At 37.4% G+C, this 15,976-nt stretch overlaps 1 protein-coding gene across 3 annotated transcripts in view; it reads left to right on the forward strand.

The window, feature by feature from the left end:
• CDH11 (cadherin 11) overlaps nt 1–15,976 on the forward strand; it is a 166,022-nt gene that overhangs the window by 135,787 nt on the left and 14,259 nt on the right. For all 3 annotated transcript variants that reach the window (XM_055145228.1, XM_055145229.1, XM_055145230.1), the window contains exons 9-11: nt 6,361–6,497; nt 7,412–7,545; nt 7,796–7,913. In XM_055145228.1, the coding sequence (XP_055001203.1) occupies nt 6,361–6,497; nt 7,412–7,545; nt 7,796–7,913 (389 nt within the window). The remainder of the gene's footprint in view (nt 1–6,360; nt 6,498–7,411; nt 7,546–7,795; nt 7,914–15,976) is intronic.

Here is a 15,976-nt window from a genome sequence, read left to right on the forward strand (position 1 = left end):
TTTCTATGGTTGAATGACTCTACTAGGTGTGTTAGGCATGCCAATGTTAGACTAATCAATCCCCTGGATTTTATTTGATAAGAACTGCTATCTTTTAAATTAGGGAGGAAACAGGAAATGAAAATGTGGCTTAACCAGAATGATAGAGAGCAAGGAGACACAGGGAGCAAACTTTATCTGAGTAACTCAGTGAGTTCACAATGTGACCTAAAATATCGGGTGCTTTTATTTATTACAGATATTTCGTGTGTGTGTGTGTGTGTGTGTGTGTGTGTGTGTGTGTGTGTGTTGGAAAAGTAAGGCTACAAAGTGATGGTAAACCTTGCTTCTCTGTTCTTCTCAATGTGAGTTCATCACAGATGAGGCTTATGATGAAGATGATCAGGATGGGAAGCCAATGAGTTAGAGACAGAGGAAAGCACAAGCATAAAATCCAGGCTTTTATTAAATAAACATGGAGAAGATCGCCTTTGGCAGGAATCTAAGTGATGTTTCTTCTTCCATCTCTGCTCCTGCAATTCCTTCTCACCTCCGCTCCTTCCATTCTTCCTCAGAGACTTTCTCCAACTTCCCACTTTCTTTTCCATCAACAACCTCCAGCCCAAGAGAATGGGTTAAAATGTCCATTTAAATATCACACCATACTTCAGTTAATGAGCAACAACAAAAGTGCTCAAGCTGCTCCTCAGTGCCTCTCCTTCAAAATAATCTCTGCTCTCTGAGGTAGCAGAAGATTCGACTTTGAGCTTCTCTACTTTTGTGCCCTGCTGTGTCCTGCTTATCTCTCTTGCTTTCTTTCTTCCCCCAAGATTCTAGGTGGCATCTAGACAGTGTTCTTCCCTTTTTACAAAGTAGAACATTTTCTTGCCTAATTCCAGACATCCACATGTTCTGTCTTTTGTTTGGAGTTCTCTACATTTTCTTTCTGACTTGCTGCATGAAATTGCTAGTGTACATTTGGTTGACTCTTCCTGTAGGAAATCTGCAGGGCTCCCACTGAAAGATCAGGTGTGACGTCCACCCCACAGTGCCCTCTCCACTACAATGCACTAATTCCTTAAGCTGTGTGTTGTGCTCAGCACACCAACAGGAGATCCGAGAACATGTCTGTCTAGTTTAGATAAACTACAACCCCAAGAGCCAATTTAGCTTCCATCTGCAACCTGAGGCACCTCTAGGTCGTTTTGCATAAGAGCCATGTGTTGAAGAAGAGATACTGCTATTTGTGTGTTGATTCAGCACTAGCTATGTTAGCCTGGGCATGGAAACAACTTCAGAGTCTAGGTTCAGATGAATAGCAAAATGTGGCCTATACATGTGATCGGGTATTATTTAGCCTTAGAAAAGAAATTAACTCTGACATTTGTGATAGGGGCAGTGGATTAAGTGAAATAAGTCCTACTGAAGCAGATTGGAAGATAGAGGGCCCTTAGCAATGACTTTTTCTGAAGCACTAGAGAAATTGTCCTGTCCCCAGTGCTAAAGGGGCCCAAAGGCATGAAGAATACTCTCTTTGGAGAAGCCAAAATAGAGGCACCATTAAGAGAAAAAAATGCCGTGATAAGAATTTAAGAGGACCACAAAAAATTCATATCTCTTTCCTTGTGACACACTGACTAACTTTTATGTATGCTGAAGACTCAAGGCCAAGGCAAGAATAAACATGTATAACTCCTCTCTCCAAACCATTTAGGGTGCTCTCTCTCTCCTCTGGAGAAGATTGTATTTGTTTACTCTCTTACTCTTTCTTTGTCTCCCCCTTTCTTTCTTCCACTCTTTCTTCTCCCTCTACCTCTCCCTCTCTTCTTAATTTCTCTCCCTTTTTCCTTATATTACCTAGGAAACAAAAAAAAAACCTATTTTACTCTGATATTAATTTCCTTCTGAAATTCTTTTCTGCAAAGATAGGCAATAGACCAGGGAGATGAATAGAGCAAGAAGGAGGGTGCATTCTCTCTTTCAGCTTTAACATCACTGCCTCCCCACCTTTTCCACTGATATCACTGGGAAACCCCAGGGTACCTACATCTTTTGGAGAAACACCTAGGCCTAAATATGAGTTACATATAGAATTTTAAAACAGTCAAACTCAGAGAAACAGGCTGAAAAGGTGTTTTCCAGAGACTAGGAATTGAGGTAACAGAGTCTGTCAAAGGTCATACATTTCAATTATAAATTCTAGAGATTTTAATAATACTGCATTGGATGCTTGAAATTGACTGTGAGTAGGTTTTACATACTCAAACTGCACACACAAAAGATGATAGTAAAGTGAATAGATATGTTCATTAGTTTTGCCATAGTTATCACACAAGATAAATTTCTATTCAAATTCTTGTGTTATCACATTAAAAAATAGAGCTTTATTGTCAATCATATCTTTAAAAATTTGGATGGGGTGGGATGGGTGTGAATAACCAGATCTTATTACCGAAAAAACATTCCAGGACATTGGAGTATTTATTTTTAGGCCACAGAAAATGCTGACAGAGCAGGTAAAAATCCCAAATGAAAAGAGTGGTGGAATGATGTATTCATAAAATGATCATTAACATATTATAAATTATGATATCTCATTTAATAAAGGGGGAACAAACCCTAAATGTAAACGTTATTCCTCCATCTGTAAACCCTTCAACATTAACTTTGGGAAAGAAGGAAGATAATGATTCCTTTTTATTGTTATTGATATAGTTGTTATTTGGGGCCATATTCATCTGTGTTATGGGCTTACTCCTGGTTCTGCACTCAGGGTCATTCTTTGCGGTGCTCAGGGGACCTTATGGGATGTCGGGGATTGAACTCTGATTAGCCACATGCAAAGCAAGTTTCCCTACTCACTGTACTATATCTTCAAATCCAGATTACTCTTAATTGAATATCTTCTTTGCCCCAGACAATACGTTGCACTGATATTTAAGTTAACCCTTAGATACTCTTTCAAGCTATGACTGCTTTAAGGTCCAATGGATAGAGCTACTGAGGTTCAGAGAATGACAGGAATTATTCAAACTCATAACACCTGTTGGTGTTGGGAAGCTCAATATTTGCCCAGTTTTGCTTTGGTCTCTTTTGAGCTTTTGGTTCTAACCCAGCAGTCATTATGTTTCCTTATAGTTTGAATACTGTCTTCTTTGTGTTCAAGAAGATACATTATGCAGCACCCAGGGATCGTTTGTAACACCGTTCAACTGCTCAAAAATGTTCAAGGGATGAATTTTAAACAAATTGGTTAAGGCCTAGAAAATAGAAGTGAAAAAATGAGCACCATTTCAGAAGAGAGATGACATCAAAGCATATGAATCAACTGCTCATTTCCTCTGTTCCTTATTGTCCCCAAGGACCCACATCTGCGATTGATTATTTAGGTCATGTTTTCCATGGTAGCTGTTCTGCGCCTGTGGGCAATTTCCATGCCTATAATTAACCAAAGATGCTCTGTACCATCCTTGAACCAACCTGCTTGAGCCACTTGGTCCCCTGCTTTTAGAGGTGACTAACCAAAAACATCCAAAGTCCTCTATTCCACAGGTCTCTTCTTACTTCCTGCTTTTCTGAGTGCTTATTTTCATCTTGAAGGAAAGCTAGTGTCCATGGACAAATAGATGAAGCTTTGGATGTTCTCCTCAACTATTAGTTCTGTGGACATTTTGCAAATCCCCTTCCTCACAATTGATAGCATTAGATGCCATTTTGTTCACATTTGTTTTCCAAAAAATGTCTCCCTTCTTGGCAGTGACGTCTTTCTGCTTCAGATGCACTATGTCTGGTGAGTTCACTAGACTTTTGTCTTTGAACAAACTTTGAGCACTACATAAAGCTCAACCTTTTTCTTTGACCTTTTTTATCTTTCTGTCCACTCAGATCTCTTGGCCACTTGAGCCAAACATGGTGTCTGTAGTCCAGTTTCTCTGCCTCTTGGCTAATCACTTGTCCTGGTTCTAATTATTTACTTAGTCAGCGGTCTGCCGTACATTTTCACCCACTTGCTTTTTCCTTTGCTCTCAATTATTCAAAGCAGATCTTCGAGGTCATACTTATTATGGCATACTTTCAAAACAAAACAAAACTGATTCCAACCCTGACTCTAAAATAGATAACCGAGTAAAGTCTGTTCTTTTAACATGGCAGTATAGCCCTCTTAGAATCTTTCATTGCTAAGTTGACTTTGAGTGTCTCTCCATGTCTCCCTGGCTTAGACACTTCTATAGAAACTCTATGACTCTCCCAGTCTCCTGCCTACATCCAAATGTTCCCTGAATCCTATTGGTGCTTCCTTGATCACAAAAGAATCCATTCACCTCATCTGCCTCATTCCTAACTAACTCTTTTGGTAACTCATCCCTTAAAGACTATATTAGGGACTGGAGAGATAGTATAGGGGTTAAGTACACTTGCCTTGTATTTGACCCACACAGATTTGATCCCTGGTACTGAAAATGATTCCCAGAGCACTCCTAGGAGTGGGCCCTGAGTACAGAGTCAGCATAATCCCTTAGAATAGTCGACTCTAGAACAATCCCTCATGCCCCCCCCAAAAAAAACCCTACATCAGATTTTTAAGTATCTGAAGGGAAGTTTCAGATTCTTCCCTTCTTTTACTCTATTTTGCCAACTGTCTTATCAAGCCAGCATTATTCATCACCAAGTTCCCTGATTTCATTTATACATTTCTATGATCAAAAGCCTCTCTTGGTTTCCCATAGGATGCAATAATATAACAATACTCTAAATATGGATATTTGAAGGGTATCTATTATCTCTCTTCAGTGTAATAGACATAATGAATATAATAACCATTAGTTGTTGAATTGTTTGTTGTGCATGGAACACTAAATATGTTTCTTCATCATCTATTGTTTCATGTAATTTTCACAGATTCTTACTTTCAGTACCTAAAAGTTCAGTGCTATTAATATTATGATTTCTTAGAGATAGACAAGCTGAAATTCAAAGAACTTACGTCATTTTTTAAAACATCATTCAGCTGATACATAGAGTAGTATTAAATTATACCTAATGTTTTACAAAAGACAAAATTTGTGCTCCTAACTTGTGTGGAAGAATGTTTGAAATGATCTTTCTCTGTGTGTATCTTGTTGCATCAACTAGAAAATAAATTCTCTATTGCAGCAGCAGGGAAGGCTATTATTTTTACTTCCTTTTCACATGAATATTAGTGCAGGGCGCAGTTATTAAGCCTCTCCTGGCATTTTTGAGGGATACAATGGTTTATCTTTAGCTTCCTCTTGGGGGGAGGGAGAGGGCTCATCAGTCCATTATCACAGGACACTATGGAGCCAAATGATATAATGGATGAGCTCATGTGTTCCATATTGTGAAGTGCTGCTCCATGCAGTTCATTCCTGGAAAGAACATAGCCTAGAATTGGAATATGCAGGCTCCAATAATGACTCTCCCAGGTAATGAAGCCCAGCTTGCTCTCTTGAGTTGGCTTCACTACCTTTGCTCTTCTCCATTGTGGAGTTAGAATGAAAGGATGGAAAGGAAAGGGCGTTTGACAGACTGAAAAAAGCCAAGGTTCTATTACCTACAACTCTCTGGATATCCTGGGCAAATTATTTTATGTTTCCATACCTCAACAAATGCCTTGTCTTTTTCCCTATCATCTGTCATGCCATAAAATTGCTCAAGTAATATTCTGGAAAGCATATTATCTCTTATTAGAAAAAAATCAAGTGTCCTAGAGGACTGCAGTGTTGGGGAATGGCAGGACTGGTTGAAAGAGGAGACACAGCTCCTGAAAAGTCGAGCCTGCTTTGTATATTTCATTCTGTTGCATGGGGCCAGGGGAATTGAGAACATATCCACCAACTAAATAAACAGAATCAATTCACTCAAAATAAAGCTAGCATTTGTCTTTAAGTAAGGGAAAGCTGATATTTTTAGACCATAAATGATCCTTGATAATATATTTAAATGAAATGGAAACTCTTTAATATTTCATATGCAAAAATCTGGCAAAGGTTGGAGTCATTTGTGACTTTTCTGAGCAGTTTGGGAGTAGGGCGAACCCACTTCCCAAGTGCAGTTTCATAAATATTCAGAGGGTGTGTGATTGTAGTAAATATGGAGAAATATGCAACATATTATTACATTTCTCAATCAAATATGCTAAGCAGCTTTTTCATTCATTGTACAGAATAAAAAATTCCAAGGTACCAGAATGATTTCTATAAAAGATGCATGTACAAAGTTTGAGAAGAAAATTTTATTTAAAAGAAGATCTAGCTGCAGTACTTCATTGAATCAAGTTGCTTGATACCTATCTAGCATGGAGAAAATATTAAGGGACTCGGAATGTTTTTGGTCTAATGGCTTCATTTGCATTCTGCTTAGGTATTCCATCGATCGTCATACTGACCTCGACAGGTTTTTCACGATTAATCCAGAGGATGGTTTTATTAAAACGACGAAACCTCTGGATAGAGAAGAAACAGCTTGGCTGAACATCTCTGTGTTTGCAGCAGAAATCCGTGAGTATTCTCCTGAGGGTTTTGATTCCGCATCACCAAATATTATTCCTTCAGACTTTCTATGTATTCAGTAAAATGACAGCTGAGATAGAATCATTTTTTAAAAAATATTTTTCAGTTTTTCACATTCATTTTTGATCCTCCATTTGAAAGAAAGATATATAGGCAAGGGGAAATGGTTTCATTTTTCCCTGGCAGCGCTGGAAACCGACTTGCCAAATGGCTAATAGCCCTCAGCAACTTGAAACTCAAAGAAAGCCATTGCTGAAGGATTCCCCTCTTTCACTTGCCACTCAGTTTCATTTAAACCTAAAGCAGCAGAATCCTTGGAGCCAACACTTGTGGGTTCTGTTTACCTCTAACCCAGTGTTTTTCAAACTTGATCATGCAAAGGCTTGGTCGAATGCAGATTTCTGGATCCTGTCCTCAGCACTTCTGAATTCAGGTCAGTGAGGGGCCTGAGAATTTTCATTTCCACAAAGAGCAGCCTTTGATGCCGCTCTGGGGACTCTTCTTTGAGAAGTGTTGGTTCAGACGACACTCTGGGGAGCCAGGCTCCATTATAAGCATTTAGAATTAAACCTTAGCATCAGAGTCAGCAGAAATAGAAGAGTGGTTTTGTTCTGACTGGACTCACATTGACGCTTATTTCAGGTGACGTTATCCCTTGATGATGAATCTAAATAAATGTGAACCGTTTAATATTGCATATGCCAAAGACTGGCGAAGGTTGGATATGTCTGTGACTTCCCGAGTCGTGCTGGACCTCAGATACTTGAGGTTGTTAGATGCCTTTTGTACCAGCTGGCCTGCTCTGCCAGATGAGTAAACTGAAGCTTAGCCTTGCCCAAGAGTAACCTTGGCCATATGTGGATTCCTCCCTGACATTGACTCACTGAATTCTCTTCTTCCAGACAATCGGCATCAGGAAGCCAAGGTCCCAGTGGCCATTAGGGTACTGGATGTCAATGATAATGCACCCAAGTTTGCCGCCCCTTATGAAGGTTTCATCTGTGAGAGTGATCAGACCAAGCCACTTTCTAACCAGGTAAGTCTTTCCCCTTCCCTGAATACGGGCAAAGCAATTGGAGGTGAAGTTTGGATTGAAGCGCCTCACCTGACTCCCTTGAAGATCTCTCTCTCTGTCCAAGAAAATTTCAGAGCCCCGAATGAGCGCTGCAACTCTCCATTCTCTAATTAAAACCAAGCTTCTTCAGGAGCCACACTTTCTTTCTTTTTAAAATAAATGATGTGCCGATGTCAGCATGATTCATTTATGGACCACCTTTCTCTTTCAGCCAATTGTTACAATTAGTGCAGATGACAAGGATGACACAGCCAATGGACCAAGATTTATCTTCAGTCTACCCCCTGAAATCATTCACAATCCAAATTTCACAGTCAGAGACAACAGAGGTTTGTACCAAGGTTCCTATGCATTCAGAGAAGTAGAAATTAAAAATGAATGGCTTTTATATTGCAGGGCAAAAGCATTTTCCTTAATCTTAATAATGCCTTTCTTTTGAAGAACAAACAAGAACTAATAATGCCACCTTTATTTTGAGACATGGCCTCATTTGGTGCATATGAATAAGTGAGTCTAATTTTATCTTTATTCTTTTTGTTGGCTTTGATATTCATGAGGCAGTGGGAAAACCAAGAGGAGAAGCTTACAGGGTCAATATGCAAACAACTTCATTTATCTTTTTTTTTTTAAGTGGTTGATGAACCCTTGGGGGGGATGTATGGCTTTATGAATATTGATATCAAGTAAAGCATTAAAAGAGATTAGTTCAAGTTTGTAAGGCAGTGTAATCTTTCAGCTGGCTTTCCTTTCCAAGTACAGTTTTACTGCAATGTGCTTGGGTTGGAGCTGGAGACATAAAAGGGGTTGCAGAATTATTTCCCCAAGGGCATGCACAAAGCAACATTTGCCACTGCAAACATAGCAACATTTAATGCAATTTGATCTTATTTTGTCAGTCAAGAAGTTCTAGATTTGCAAATTATCCCAAGTATCCATTTTGTCACATAGGACCAGTTGATGCGTTCTTTGGGAAAGCTAGGGGCAGAGCAGAACCAAAATGAAAAAAAAAATGTTTCTTGACTCACAGCCAACCTATTTTAGTCTGCACCTGTTCCTGTAAACCTGAAGTACAGGTCTGTAAAAACCAAGAAGACAAGCACTCTTCTCTGACATAGAAATAAAAGGTGGACCTCCTGAGCATGTAGATTTTCATTTGGGGCATGCTTGAAATATACTAATAACAGGTCGATTGCCTCCTAGTTTCTTATAAGATCAGACTTGCAAGACATAAAATTAATTTAATAAGTATTTCTCACTTTCTCCACCACCATGATCACTATTATCAATACCGAAAATACCAGCAGCTATCAGACACCTTGTCAGTATCTTTACCAGGTGCTATCCATTTAATTCTCTTAATTGCATCATAAGTAAGGGGGATTATTATCATTCTTTGAAGATGAGGAAATGCAGCATAGAACCAGCAAGTAACCTTCTCGAATTCAAAGGGAGTTAGATCTAGGTTTGTTTTTCTTTTTCCCCCTTTTGGCTTTTTGAGTCACACCCCTTAATGCTCAGGGATTACTCCTGGCTCAGCACTCAGGAATTACTTGTGAAGGAGCTTGGGGGACCATATGGGATTCCGGGTATCAAACCCAGGTAAGCCACGTGCAAGGCAAACACCCTATCACTCCAGTCCCTAGACCTGAGTTTTAAACTCAGGCCATCAGAAGCTCAAAGATATTGCCTTAGACACCATATCCGTTTGAGTGGATTATTTATGCAAGGAACTATTCTCCAACTACCTAACATTTATTTGGAGGGTTATGATAGGAAATATTTTATTATTATTTATTGAACTGATTTAAACAGTTAATTATGATCCTTATATATCAAGCACATATTGAATGAACTTTGATGGTAGAAAAATTCTAGTGCTATGGCTAAGGTTCTCATTTTGCTTGCTTTCTGCAGCTCACACATTCTTGGGAAACTAGGTGTGTAAGAGAAGTATAGAAAGAGACTTGTGCTTAAAAAGAACTCTACAAAACTACCTACAACTTAATTCATTTTTTTGAAACACAAAGTTACACTTGGAGATCTCTAGTTTTGTAATTAATCTGAGATTTTCCTTTTACCTCTTAGTTTTTGTGATATGTATATGTATGCTCAGTGAGCCTCTTCAAGAGATAATTCTGCAAAGGACTGAGACAGAAGAATTGTTTTCAGCTAAGAGTCCATGACCCCTTAGGGGGACCTGGACACAGTACAGGAATATATTTTGGGGGAAAGTAGAGTTTTCCTTTACCAAACAAGGAAAGCTTGGTGTGTAGTAGGCATTCAAGAAGTGTTGGGCAGACCAAATTAACCCAGCCGATTTAAATGATGTTTTCATAAACTTTCTTAGCTAATCTTTGAGTTTGTGAGAACCCCTGCCTCTAGCTTCAGAATTTTCCTAATACTTTCAGAATTTTCTGGATTGAAAGGTGATCCCTAAATTACTTTCTGGCCCGCCCTGTGCTGATGGATTTTTACCTTAACCTCGAACTAGGTCAGCTTTACTCTGAGAACACTTTTTTTTTTGCTTTTTGGATAACATCCGGCGATGCACAGGGGTTACTCCTGGCTCTGCACTCAGGAATTACCCCTGGCAGTGCTCAGGGGATCATACGGGATGCTGGGAATCAACCTGGGTCGGCCTCATGCAAGGCAAATGCCCTACCCACTGCGCTATCCCTCCACTCCCCAATCTGAGGACACTCTTAACAAAAGATTTTTAGCATGCCAATAGTGATTTCCTTGGTGAACTGGGAATACTATGGTAGTCTTGCTTTCTTCATCTGCCCAAATCTCTTTATTTATTTTCCTAAAGATTTGTGACCAGGCTTTGATCTATGTGTTCATATAATCCCCAAATTGAGTTTCAGTTCTAACTCCTGAATGGTCTCCCCCTACTGCCATTTATTCCGTGGGTGGGAGAAATGGAACCTCTTTCTTTTCTCATGGTGTCAACTTCATCTCCAGCTCTCGCCTTGCCTTCTTTCTTTTTAGAGGTACCACAGTATGTAGCTACTGACAACCCTCTGAAACAACTATACTAAGGCACATTGCTCTCTAGGGAGTTGTAAGGATTTCACTTACTTGGGTGGTAGCCTCTAATTTTTTCCATGGACAAGGCAGTCTACTGCACAATTGGGCTCTTCTGCCCTTTTTCAGTGGAAGCTAATCCTCTGCGGAACGACTTCTTTTGCAGGGAATTGCTTCTTTTTAAGAAAAATGACTTTATTATCTATGACAAACAGTTAATGAAAATGCCCATGTTTAGGGCTATTACAAAACCTTATAGCAAATACAGTCGTATAATTATCATTTAATAGTGTTTCTTTCTACTGGCTCCTAAAAGTAATTACATATCGAAGTAATCCAAAAGGAGTAATCACATTGCACATCCTATTAATAGCCTACTGAGTTACCAAATTTCTCGGCTGAGACTATTTTCCATAGAAAACATGAGATAATGGTTTATATCATGCTGGGTAAAAGCATCAGGTTTCTTTCTCCTTGAGTGTTTACTTCCATGCAGCCATGTAAATAATCAGGACTGTGTTTGCCTAAACCTAGCATACGCGTTTGGCGCCTTTAGAAATAGAAGAAGGAAGGCCATTTTCATACCGATGAGCCTTTTCTTTCATTTTATCTTACTCCCTTCTACAGCTGGAGCTTCCGAGACAACGCAGCAGGCAGCAAGAAAGTAGAACACTGGTGACTCTTCAACATTTAAGTCCATCTTGGGCTATTAATATCAAAAATGGTGCTGTTTAGGCAGGTGAAGAGCTAATCTTCCCAGGTTTTGAGATGCATTTACTTTGAACATATCAGACTTATGGCATCTCTAAAAACACAAGAAGCATGTAATGGATGAGAAAAGTGCCGAGAAAAAAAGAAAAACTGGGAATAATCTTGTCTGTCTAGTTTTCCCCCTGCTCTATAAAACCTTCTCGAGGCCATTGTTTCACTTAATTCCTCCAACGGCCCCATGAGGTCAGCCTAGTGGCTATTTTTAACTCAAATTTCTAGAGGAGGAAGGAATATGGGACATTAGAAGTTTTAGAGACTTGCCAAGGACACTTTGTCAAAAAGTAAAATTAAAGTGAAAAGTATTTGGAGGCTTCTGGTCTGGTGTACAAAACATTTTTGATTATGAATATAAAGTGAATCTAGAATTCTTGTTTTAAAAACCATACTCTGCTTACCCTGTAGTCAATTTTTAGAGGACAAAACAATCTGAAATCAATTAATCTAGAGTTGCACTGGAGACATACACTCCATACTTTAATTTTTCCTTTTTTCTTTTGGTTTTGGGGCCACAGCTAGGTGTCTTCCAGGCTTACTCATTTTCTGTGTCAGTGATCACTCCTGGTGGTGCTCAGGGGACCGGAGATGGTCCCCAGGATTGAACCAATGTCTGCCACATGCAAGGCTAGCATATCAAATCCTGTGCTTTCTCTCTGGCCTCCACTTTAATTTTAACAACAGTCATACTCACTATACTAAAATGTATTTTAAAGAAATACAGGTTTTAATCCATCCTGCTAAATAATCAATACACAACAAACATTAAAAATAAGAATATAGTTCCTAGGGACGTGGTTCCCATTAGAGCTCACATGTGTAAGGTCCTAGGTCTCACCCCCGGAGTCACAAGTAAAGAATGAGTAAAAAAAATAATTTGATAATATATTACTCAGAAATAATGTAGAATAAAAAGAATAATCATATAAATGTCTATATTTTATATTCTTATGGGGGGTGGGAGTTTGGGGGCCACACCTGGAAATGCTTGAAACTTATTCTTGTCTTTTTACTTATACCTTATACTATCTCCTGGCCCTAAATTTTATATTCTTCCAGATGTTTTTCTTGGCTTATATTTTGATCTTTAAAAGAAAAATTTATATATACATATATATATGTGTGTGTGTATGTGTGTGTATTTATACTTTTCTCCCAGTTATTAATATTTCCACCTCTAATGACATTGCTTCCCATAAGATATGTAGTGTACATTTTGAAGCGATAGCACAGCGGGTAGGGCATTTGACTTGCATGCTGCAAACCTGGGTTCGATTCCTCCGTCCCTCTCAGAGAGCCTGGCAAACTAAGGAAAGTATCCTGCCTTCATGGCAAAGCCCATCAAGCTACTCATGGCATGTTCGCTATGCCAAAAACAATAACAAGTCTCACAATGGAGACAATTTGCCTGCTCCAGCAAATCAATGAACAAGGGGATGACAATGCTACCGTGCAGTGCTACAATGCTCATGCCAACATTTTTTTCTGAAATATCTTTCTGACTTCCTTCCACTACAAGGGACTCTAATGTTAGCAGACTGGTGTGTGAGTGCATTGTTTTTCCATATCTTTATCAAGTACTTAAGTATTATTTTAAGATTTAATACTATAGTAGAAGCACTAACTCTGACAGTTTTGATACTTAACTAAAAAAGCCTCCCTTCAAAAAATAATGTTATTTGTAATCCATCAGGAAAATAAGACAAGGTCATATATATTCACATGCAAGCCAAATCTGGGTAATATTTTTTTCTTTTAAAGCATTGGCAAATTGATAAATGAACTGTAATCACAGCTTTAATGTTTAATGCTTCTTATAACTAGTAAATCTTGGGTTATTTGTTATTTTAAATATGTGTTGATAATTTCTTTTTTTTTTCTTGACTCTATAAGTAGAGTCCTGTACCCAATTTTTTGTATTGCATATTCATCAGTTTACAACTGGTTTGTAAAGTTTCTCCATCCTGAAATGCAATCAATCTGTCACCTATTATACTTATTGCAAGACTTCTCTTGTATTTCAATGTTCTTTCAATTCTGATTGTGCTCTGCTATTAAGTATAGATGTTGAGCTTTTTACATCCATTTTTCTCTGTTTAGTATTTTCCTCAGTCAGACTTCCCTCATGCAAAATTGATATCAATATTCACCTATCTCTTCTTTCTTATATGACATTTTCCATTCCATTTGCTTATTGAGGTGAAATAAATATCCAATTTCCATTTATTGTCAATTTTCTAAATAGTATCATTTACATTACATAAAATTAGAATTCTTTTGACTTATTTTTTTCCATTTTATTTATTCTAGTGTTGGTATCATATTTTTCTTTAACAGTTTTGGATTTATCTGTTAAAATCTGACAGCTGCCTTTTTCATATTATCTTCATTTTATTGCCTTTATTAAATGTTGGTGTGTTTGTTTTTCCCAATACAATTTAGAATTTTTTATCTGGTACTTGGTAAATATGTTTGTGAATTTTAAGATGCTTCCCTTAAATGTATAAATTAATATAGAAAGTTAAAAGCATTTTTTTTCACTCAGAAGCATGTTCTGGCTTTTTATTGAATTAATTCTTTCACATCACTCCCATGTTATATTTCACCTTATATTTCATAATATTTGTATGATACTGAATTATATTCCATTTACATTACATTTTCATATTTATTCTAATATGTTTTATAGTTTTCTTCATTTTTTCTATGCACGTATTAAGTATATGGCTATCTATAATTATATTTTGAATGTCTTTAAGAACTACATTTTTACATTACTCTTCTAAGTCATTTCTTATAGTATAAACAATAGCTGTTTTAATTTGGCTAATTTATTACAGGACATTGATCTAAAGTGACATGATTCTCAGTTGATTGTTCCAGGGTTTTCTAGGAAAAGGAATATATAAAATTAAATAACTAATTTTTTATTCCTGTTATAATATTTGTAATTTTTTCTAATCACACATAGGTTTGTACTTTTAGAATATTGTTTAAAATAGTAATAGCAATTACAATTCTTGCTTTACATATTACTTGAATAGAGATACTCATCCTTAAGTTGCACCATGAAATATAATATTGATTATTATGTTAACATTGCATTTTATATTGCGGAAGAGAGTATATGTATATTTGTGTGTGTGCATGTATGTGTATGTATGTTTATATTCTTTCCCTTATTCTATTTAGAAAGGTGGGTTATTATTTCACAATTTTAATATTCTAATAAGAGAGCTTGAGTTTTCTCCTATGACCTCACAATTTCACAAATTAAATACTTTGAAATGTCCTAATGTTGGAATATAAAGTGTTTTAATATTATGTTTTAAATTTCTAAGTTTTTATTCCAAACTGATTTAATTCTATTATTATTTTATTTTTTACTTTTAATTACTGCATCACTCTTCATGTGTAGATTGTGCTAGTATTTTTGAGAGATGGGGATATAAAAATGTAGAAAGTGAGCCATGACAGGAACACATTCCAGTTTTCAGCAGCCTCAGGGTTGCATCTTTTTTCAGTGAACAAACTTCACTGAAGGCCTATCATGAGATCACTTGGTTGTGGAGTCCGTTTAGTCACTTGAACAGCACACTGTGATTTGGAGAGTGTGTGGAAGTTCCTATTAAATGAGAAAAATAGCATTTCTTCTATTTTTTTTTAAACTCAGCATCTCCAATAAACAAATACAAAGAGTATTCCTTTAGACATCAAGAAACACCTCCCTTATTTTATTTGACCTTCTGTGTCCTTGGTATCTCATCCATATTTAGTGTCTGCCTGACAACCGTCAAAATTAGATATTTCCTATTCCATGGCGACTCTCTCTTCTTTTCATCTTGAAAGAATAATGGAAAAAGAGCTGTCTTCAGATACTACCAGCCTGAAACTTCTTAGGTATAGAACTATAGCAATGAATAAATAGATGCTGTTGTCAGGTAATTCCCCAAAGCATAAGTTTAGTTCTATTACAAAAGCACAACTAATTTTGATGAGTATTCACGACCTATCCACAGAATTGCTGTGACTACCATGGTTTAAAAGGCTTGCCTCTCTTCCTTCTCCCATCTAACTCAGTCTCGACTATTAAACACATCTGATGGCTCTTAAAAGTTTTCTCTGGCTATCCATCATCTTTTGACATATCGAAATGTCATAGTTCAGTGAGCAATACACATAGGATAGACCTCCTACAAACATTATGTATCGTCTTTTTTCTATTGCTACCTTAAAGTTCCAGTAACTTCAGTCCCTCATATGTCCTATGTTAGACCCTGTTCTCACATTCTTTTATTCTGCTGGAAATGCGTTCCTCCTCATAGATGCCTCTCTTTCAAGTCTCACTGTTAAGTGTCTGTTTAGGTGTAATCTTGAAAGACAATGCCAGCCCATCTCTCTGCTCCTCCAATGTGTTCCAAGAATACTGCTGTAACCTCTAATAATTCTTTTCTTACCACTCTAGATTCTAAGCACTCATTTTCCCATCTGTCTCCCTTGAGGCAATGAGCACTGTGGGGGCATATCCCAACATTTAAGAAAAGTGGGTTGATTGGATTAAAGAAAAAGTGTGTATGGAAAGACATATGCTTCAGAAGTT

The sequence above is a fragment of the Sorex araneus genome, chromosome 8, assembly GCF_027595985.1.
Source record: "Sorex araneus isolate mSorAra2 chromosome 8, mSorAra2.pri, whole genome shotgun sequence".
NCBI lineage: Eukaryota > Metazoa > Chordata > Mammalia > Eulipotyphla > Soricidae > Sorex > Sorex araneus.